Source organism: Gobius niger, assembly GCF_951799975.1.
Source record: "Gobius niger genome assembly, chromosome: 9".
In the NCBI taxonomy this organism is placed as follows: Eukaryota; Metazoa; Chordata; class Actinopteri; order Gobiiformes; family Gobiidae; genus Gobius; species Gobius niger.
In genome coordinates this window covers 12022860-12031323 of record NC_136860.1, presented here as the reverse complement: position 1 = coordinate 12031323, position 8464 = coordinate 12022860, and the positions used below count along the sequence as shown (strand labels likewise).

At 46.4% G+C, this 8464-nt stretch overlaps 1 protein-coding gene across 1 annotated transcript in view; it reads right to left on the bottom strand.

Annotated features, from left to right (window-relative positions):
• Window positions 1–483: 483 nt before the first annotated feature.
• Window positions 484–8464, bottom strand: part of efnb2a (ephrin-B2a) — a 39475-nt gene continuing 31494 nt past the window's right edge. Inside the window, exons 3-5 of the mRNA XM_079562969.1 lie at window positions 6348–6440; window positions 4574–4687; window positions 484–1970 (exon numbers count right to left, since the gene is read on the bottom strand). Coding sequence (XP_079419095.1) covers window positions 1567–1970; window positions 4574–4687; window positions 6348–6440 — 611 coding nt within the window. The 3' untranslated portion in view covers window positions 484–1566. The remainder of the gene's footprint in view (window positions 1971–4573; window positions 4688–6347; window positions 6441–8464) is intronic.

The following is an 8464-nucleotide window of genomic DNA, read 5'->3' as shown; positions in this document are numbered from 1 at the left end:
CGCTTTTCAGCCTAGTATTTGCATTAGTTCAGCATATTCCTAGTTCAAATTTGCCAAATTTTACAAAACAAAACATTTTCCATTGTCCTCCTTTTGTTTAACAGGCTTTGGCTACCAGCTTAATGGCGCACACTAAAACGTTATACTAGTGTTTGATTATCCGACCACAGAGAGCTCAGCATTCTCGAAGCAGTCTAACCCTGTACCAAAATGAGCATCAAGGAGGTAATAAAAAGTGCGAGTCGAGAGCGTGGTTTGGAGCATTGACTTAAAATAGCAATAATTTATTTAAAAAATGTGGAAAAAACGTCAAAATACAACTTATTACAAAAATTTTCCGCAGATCATTTCCAAATCTGGGTGTCTTTTTACACAATAGAGTAAACATTAGTTACATTGTGGAGCTGTTACATAATACAGTGTTTCTTTACATGCTTCGTTACTCCTAGGCAGTAAGGCGACATGAGTTTCGTTTTTTGTTTGTTTTTGCCCCGGAACACCGCCCCCACGAGAGAATTTTGACCCAGTCGGCCTCCCGTAGCGAAGAGAGTGGAGGTACCAAAAAAAAAAAAAAAAAGATGGGGGTTCAAAGTGCTGCTCTATGTTTAGTTACAACCCCCCCAAACTCTTCCTCGAAAGCTACCTGGGCTAAACCTGACATGCTAAAACTTTGACTTCCTTGTCCCGTTCTTCCTGGCCAACTGCGGGGGTCGCTTGTAGGTTCTGATAATGATATGACATAAAAAAGGAGAGCAAAAAAACAACCTTTTTGAGTTCGACTACCAAGGAACATGGGGGAGAACAGAAACGACAAAAAAATTAGTAAAATCTTGATGCTAAAAGTACAAAATAGAAGGGTTCTTAAAGTCCATAAACTTTCAAGTAACGTTTTTTTTTGGGAACAGACGTGGGAATGGAGGAGAAACGGTGAACTCGGTGATTGGCTTTCGTCTATGAAGTTTCAAAGGTGATCAAACTGGGTGGCAAAGTGATTGGGTGAGTCAGTCAGGAAAGTCCCCCCCCCCCCGCCTGCCCCGCGAGAGGATTAGCGCGCGAGTATCTCTCGATTTCTCGCTCCTCTCTCTGTTTTTTGCGAGGAAAATCCACCAAGTCTCTGGCTAGCGGGCTTTTCGACAAAGGGGGGCGGGGCGTTCCATCCTCCTTTTTTAAGCGAACCTCCTCCTCGATCAGAATTTCAGTCCCTTTCCAAACACAGTAGTCTCTTCCACAAAAACCGGGGCAAACATTCCATTAAAAAATCCATTACTCCGTTCCGTGTGTCCATCTTTAGACTTCCCGATAAGGCCCCCCGCGCACACACACAAATAGGCAGCTGCAGTGCGCATAAACAAAACAGGCGCTTTGTTTTGGGAACGTCGATTGCTGTCCTGCGATTCCCAGAAGCCCTAGAGAGAGCAGCATCGGCAGCGCTAGCAGCCGCCTATTTAATATCTCTCCGAAACAGAATTTTGACGAAAAGAATGAAACATCGGGAGGAGGAGAGGAGGAGGTGGAGGAGTCGTCTGAAGCTTTTTTCGTCCCCCCAAATTTTTCCAAGTCCTCGCTTCAGACCTTGTAGTAGATGTTCGCTGGGCTCTGCGGCGGCATCTCCTGCACGATGTAGACCGGATGCCCGTAGTCGCCGCTGACCTTCTCGTAGTGCGGGCAGAAGACGCTATCGGCAGTCCTGAGCGGTATGATGATGTCGCTGGGCTCCGAGCCGTTGTTGTTGCCGCCCGTGACGCTGCGCTTGGGCGTGGCCAGGGTGCTGAGGGAGAGCGTGGCGGCGTGCTGCGGCGAGTGCTTCCGGTGCCGCCGCCGGTACTTGAGCAGCAGCAGCACCAGCATGATGATGATGATGAGGAAGATGACGCTGCCCGACGCGATGCTCACCACGATGGCCACCTCCGAGCCCATGGTGCTGGACGACTTGCTGCCCGAGTCGGCTTCGCTCTCCTGCGGCGCCAAGTCTGCGGAGAGAAGGGGGGAAGGGTTAGCATTTTGGTTCAACCTTGCACCGTGAGGGAGACTTCAATCCAACAGTCTTTCCATTAACATGTTTTGAAGTTTGAGAATGTGAAGAAAAATGACAATATGGTCAAAAAACCCTCCGGTCACAAGACTCTCTACTATCTGCACCACTGTCGCCTGCATCTCTCGTTTAGGGCCCTACAACGTCAACAAGAAACAAATGCAATTTTCTTGCTAGCACCTGTATTGATAAATGGCCCCCTTAATGAGTCAAGATTGCTCTTATGTTGTTTGGAGCACCCTCCACTGGCAGGAGGAGGAATTACGAGGTAGAAACCACCATGTTTAGCTAACAGCATGCTAACAAATCAGCAATGCCGTTTGAAAGAAGAACAATTGTGGGTCCGGTGATGGTTTATGGGCTTCAAAAGAGCAAAGGGTAAGGATTACTCAAAAGTGCGTCAATGAAATGAGCTACTCCAAGTATGTTTTTGGCAAGAGAGCAACGTAGCAGAATTAAAATCTCCAAAAAGAAGTCGGTTTCGCACGCCGTGTCTGTTTATGGTTAGGAGAGTCTATTGATTTGCGTAAAAAAAAGGAAAAGGCACACGACTATTCACAAGCATTGACGGAATGAGATGTGACCAGGCGTTCTGATGTGGTCTATGAATGAGCCGCGAAGAGGCACCCTTTTTTTTTTTTTTTCAGCGCCGCCTTTCTCGTTGGCCGGCAGTAAAAGCAAAGGCACATTGAACTGTGAGAGGAGCGGCGGAGTGAGACCTCCCTATTCAGAGATCCTCTATAAAAGGTCAGGTTCGATCGGCAGCTATTCAGATGCAGGCGGCGCAGACAGTAACCTTGACAAGGACGACGGACAAAATGGCTCCGAGTCCAATGAGGCTTTGAACGGGTGGAAAAACAGAACTTCGATGATTAGACTTAGAGCTCAGATGTAATGAGAAAATTGAAATAAATAACTAGAATACTGCAATCCTACACTGTTGATGTATTTAATCTTAACTAGAAGCTGAATTTGGAGTCAAAAGGTGGAGAATGAAGCGTTTGACACGGAAGATACGAAGATGATGGAAGGTTCGTGCTGCCCGGATTACATGTGCTGAAGTTGGAAGGGAGATGGCACGGCGCCCGAAGCGAGAACTCAGTGGTTGTTTTACAAGGGGATTAGGCTGCCTCAGACTCGGGACGCCCCATATGCGCGCTCTGCGGGCCAAAAAATGAAAGCGTCGGACTGGGGATTGCTTTTGGACAGGAGCGATCAAGAGGTTCGCCGTGACCGAATGTTGTCCATTTTCCCCGTTGCCTCAGAATCCGGCCATTTTAGGGAGAGAAAACAAGCATTCCCCATGAGCTAAAACAATATGGGGGAGGAGGGAAGAGCACATTGTGGTGTCCAAACGATTTTATGTGAACGACAACACTAGTATTAAACATAATGAAATCTCCATTGGTTTAATATCACGGAACTTGCTAGGACTTCCAGAAATTGTAGCCATTTTGACGACACAAACCCGATCTCTATAGCATCGCCAGTTCAAATTTTGCCTGAACACACATATTCCCATTACGTCCTTGGACAAGACACTTGGGCAAGACACCTCTGCTTAATACTGGCCTTTTGACTTTTCCATATGCGCGGGAACCCTTCGCCAGACTATGTAGGGCAGTGTGTTTTTGTGCTAAGACCCCACGTTTTAGCTTTTCAGTTCGCGGAAATTGCCCGACCCACTCACTCACTTCTCTCCTCGGCGCAAGATTTTGAAACTCTGCAATCTGATAGCCGAGATAAGGCCCAGATATATATCACGGGTGCAGATTGTGAGTCTGTGCGGTGTGGCGAGGGTAAGGGGGGGGGTACGTACAGAACAAGCAGCTTTCTGTCCTCAGAGCGGCTCGTTAAAAAAAAAGATGGCAGACAGCGATCGGATCATTTTCCTGAAAATGTCACTTAGAGCGCTGCGCCGGTGGTTGGATTCGCGCCAGACACGGCCCGAGTCCTTGAGATGCCTATCAGTTTTATGGGCAACTTTCAATTTACCTCCTTGATGAATCGCTGACCGTTTTTTCCCCCCCATCCCCTACCTTCTACGTCGACGTATTGCATTGAAAACCTAGTTAGCGCAATGATAAACCAATGGAGACATGTTGTTTTGCGCAATATATCCCCAAATGATTGTTAGGGGACGCAACATCGATATCTCAAGAAGCCACAATACATCGCAAAATTCAACAAGGTCTTCTTCAATCAGTTACTCCACACACATGGGAACTTTAAAAAATGTGGGACGAATCAGTTCATTGTTTTGGTTACGAATTAGCAAATCATCGTCATATCAGTTCTCGAATATCTCCATTTCTTTTCAAATGCTGTTCAGTCCTAGTAGCTTTATGGACAGTCGCAAACCTCTTCTTCTCACTGCCTCGAAACCACACAGGCAGACGAACTTCTCGAGTAGTTTAACAACAGCTTTCGCGGATCTCAAACAGCCTCCAATAAAACTCTGCTTTCAATTAGCGCTTTCTCAGGGTTTTCTTTCGCGAGGGTGAAGGGGGCGGGTTGTAAATAGCAGCGGGGTGAGCTCACCTGGCTTCTCCAGCACGTCGTTGGTTTTATAGGGATTCTTGCCGTCCGGGTGCCTGGGCGGGTACGACGGTATTCTGGTGGGGTTGTCTTTGGGCGAGATGGGGTCTGAGGGACCTGCGAGGAAACGAGAGAAAAGACATGGTTGAGTTGGTGAGTCTCCGTAGAGGAAAGTTTGACGGTTTCCAACGTGTTTCTCAAGTTGTTCCTTCGTAAAAAAGTTGCTCGTCTTGATCATGCATACTGTTTTTATGCCTTGTACGCTTTCCTAGACGGGGTTGTTGAGCTTGGAGGAGTTTGAAGATTGATCAAAGACTTTCAGCAAACTGTCTGACACTGTTGAACCAATCGTGCACTACAAGAATGCATACTAATTTCAAGATTCAAACTATCCCATCAAATCAATCAAAGTTTATTTATATACACTAGACCAAAGTACATCACAGAAAGATCATTTCTATCCTGTTTTTTTATGTTTTAATGCTATTGTATCAGACAATAAAGTATCAAGGAAGTTAAAAGTCATCTTTCTCTATTGGGAATATCGGAAAAGGACGACACTCCGTCTGCTGGCCATTCGATCCGTTTCACAATATTATTAAAGGAGGATTTATTGAGAAAAATGCTGTGCTGTGCCAAACGTGACTTTAGACAAGACAAAGAACAGCACGAAAACCACTCCTTTAAAAAACTACTCCCAAGTTTTCCTTCAAACCCTGAGAAATGTTGCAACAAATAACAATTCCAGCCTCGGCAAACTTCCCTCGAGAGCCCGAGTCGGCGTGAAACCACAGCGTTTCACTGTTGCTGCGTGTATTCATTGTTTTACGCCTGGTTTTGTTTATACTGCCTCGAGTTTGCAGCTGAACTTTACAGGCTGTCTCACAATTGTTTATTGTTTCAGCTACTTCGCTAAACACGGGGATTTACAATAAGGCAGGAAGCTTACGCACAAGTCTTTTCTCGCTAAATTGCTTGTGTTTTGTTCAGTCTAGAAAGTGGCAGTTTTCGGTGTCGCACTCAGGGGGGTTTTCCCCTTTTTGCTATTAGTTCCTTGACCTTGAACATCATTTAGTAAAATGAGCCATTAACATTTCTCAGGGAATTTCCTCTGTAGCGTAAAAGCTGTAATTAATAGCAGTAACACTGAATAGCTTCCATAGAACTGAACGATTTGTTGGGATGGGAATTGGAAGGACAGTAGTGACATTGTGGTCTATTGCAAGAGTTCTCAAACTTCTCTCAAACACCTCGGGACACCCTTCTTGAAAAGGTTTATTGTCATTGTTATTTTGGACGCTCAAACAAAGCCTACGGGCCTAAAAAAAAGAAGTTCCAAAAATGGATGTCATCTTTGTATTAGCCGATAGTATTTCACTCTTCTCTCAATTCGGAAATTTTAGCCTCACTTTCTCCAATCCCCGATAGGTCCCGGGCATTCGAAGCGCGTTTTCACTGAGCACGATCTTTTCGGCTGAGGGAGCATGCACAGCAGATGCTCGGTGTGTGTGCGTGTGGGCCCCTCCGATGTGTATTTGCCAGCGCGCTACAGGGCTTCCGCTACATTACTCCTTGGCCCCTCGGAGCCCCAGGTGTCATGGAGACGATGGAGCTGTATTCGCGGCGCTGCCCCAGCAAACCCCCGTCCCAACCCCCACCCCCATGACCTTATTAGGACATTCCCCCCCCCCCCTACGAGCTTTGTCGAGGTGTTGAAAACGCCCGTGCTTCGGGGCCGCGGGCGCTTCCATCGTATTCAAAGAAACGTGGTACTCACTTTGCCCCACTTTCATGAGTATCTTCATGGACCTGGTCTTGCAGACACCTCCCTCCTGGTTGTCGATGCCCTCCATGGTGCCGTTGGATGTAGCTGGAAGGAATCAAAGGGGAATGTTAGATTTTAGTGACGGGAATGAGCAGCAATATATACCTATGAAAGGAAGCATGTTTTTTAATGAGAGAACAGGATTGCAACGTGGTACAAATCTCAAAAAAGACAATCAATTGAGACCTAAGGACTGACTCTGGCGGTGCCGTCTGAATCCCAGCGCTCGACAACTTCCCTCAAGGTTATTCAACAGTACGGTGAACACTGCTCGGGTAATTCCGTTGCGAAACTGCGACGTCTGCATTGACATCGAGCTTCATATTTGCATCCCTGCATCAACTTCCTTCCTCCCCTTTTTTTTTTTTTTTTTATGCTGAGGAAGGAAATGACTCATCTCGCATTCATACAAACTCTACAATTCAACCTCCGTTACGGAACGTTCCAGTCCCCAAAGTCAATTAAGCTTGAGTTATCGCTACCTTGATACCTCCAACCGCGCTGATGGGCCTAAAGAGTGAGACGGCCCGGGAGGCGGCAGCCACGTTGGCACGCCGCGAGGCAAGACCTAGCGGATCGCGGGCGCGCTAACGCTTAACAACACTCCCGAGACGGATCGACCAGTTATTAAAACTCCGCTTGAGGATTTGAAAAGAAAAAAAAAAAAAGAGTCTTCTGAGGTAAGCGGGGACTGTGGCAGGAGTGTAAACACGACTTTTGGAAAATGGCAAGATTCCAACGGAGAAAGTCAAATTCAAAGTGATGGATCGCTCGAATAAAAAAGGCGTTATGAGGTCTGAGCGCTCCGAATGCTCCATTCCAAGGGACGCTTTCTTTTTTATTTTCTGGCAGATGTCGGGGCTAGGAATCTGGAAAGGAGGAGCGAAGCGTCGCCTTTTGTGATACGACACAAGGGCTGTAAGCAGATGTTTAATAAATGGGACTGAGCTTTTTATTAACGCGCAGATGTAGACTCGACACTGCCTTGAGGGAATATACTTTTAGCGCTGTTATTGTAATCGACATCTAGTGGCCATGTGTGATATTACAAGTTGAGAGGTAATTTTTAGAATTTTTGTGCTTGTCTATACTGGTATTAGGGAAACATGCAATTTTTAAATTAGCAAAAATGTTGGGTAGCGCAATATGAGCGAAATTTGTGATATATTTGTGATCATATACAGAACTATTTGACCACTGTAATGTATCAAAGCTTTTCCTTGTTTGCGCCCTCTCTACTGTAGCTAACACAAGCCATGCCAGCTCTAGCCTAGGAACAAAGCCCAACCTTTCGATTTGATTTAAAAAAAAAAACACTTGCTCCGGCTGTAGAACAAACGACGGAGTGCATAAGAGCTATATTTGTTGTGGCCGGCGTCTCGTGGACATCAGTCGTAATAGACTTCAACAGTGACCGGAATAACAAGGCCTTTGATTTGATAAATTGCGTCTCTGTCCGTCGTCTCGGGAGCGGGCCACGGGCCAAGGCTCAATCAAGTGACCGCGCCGGAGCTCATTAGCCGCTCTGTGCCGCCGGGCCGTCCCTCCGAGGTGGCCCGCAGTGAGCGCCACGCGGGGACAGACGAAGCCGAAATGGGATTTTTTTTTGTGTGTGTTTAGAACTCCGACAACAGATAACATGGATGGAATTGCGAATGGTCAAAAACGAGACGCGAGCCAACGTTTTGTTTGCCACCAACGGCAGGCTAACAGATGAGCGGTGCAGTGATGAATACACTTCCGAGGGCGAGGCGGGTCAGAATGGGAAATGCAGATGTATTTGAGCAACAAAATCCAAGAAATATAAGTCCGAGCGCTCTTGCAGAAGAAGAAGTGAAGTCAGTTTCGATTATATTGTAGACAAAGCTTCGTAAGTCATCTGCGCTTGATAGCTTCAAGTGTCAAACGTCTTGCCTCACTCCCAAAGCACCAGACAAAGGGTCTTGGATGTTGGACGACGGGATTTCCCATATGTCTCCTTTTAAGTACGTGATGCTGCAGTGTTAGATGTATTTATGAGTACCTTCACAGCAATTCTCTTAGTCACAATATCACTCTTATGACTGATC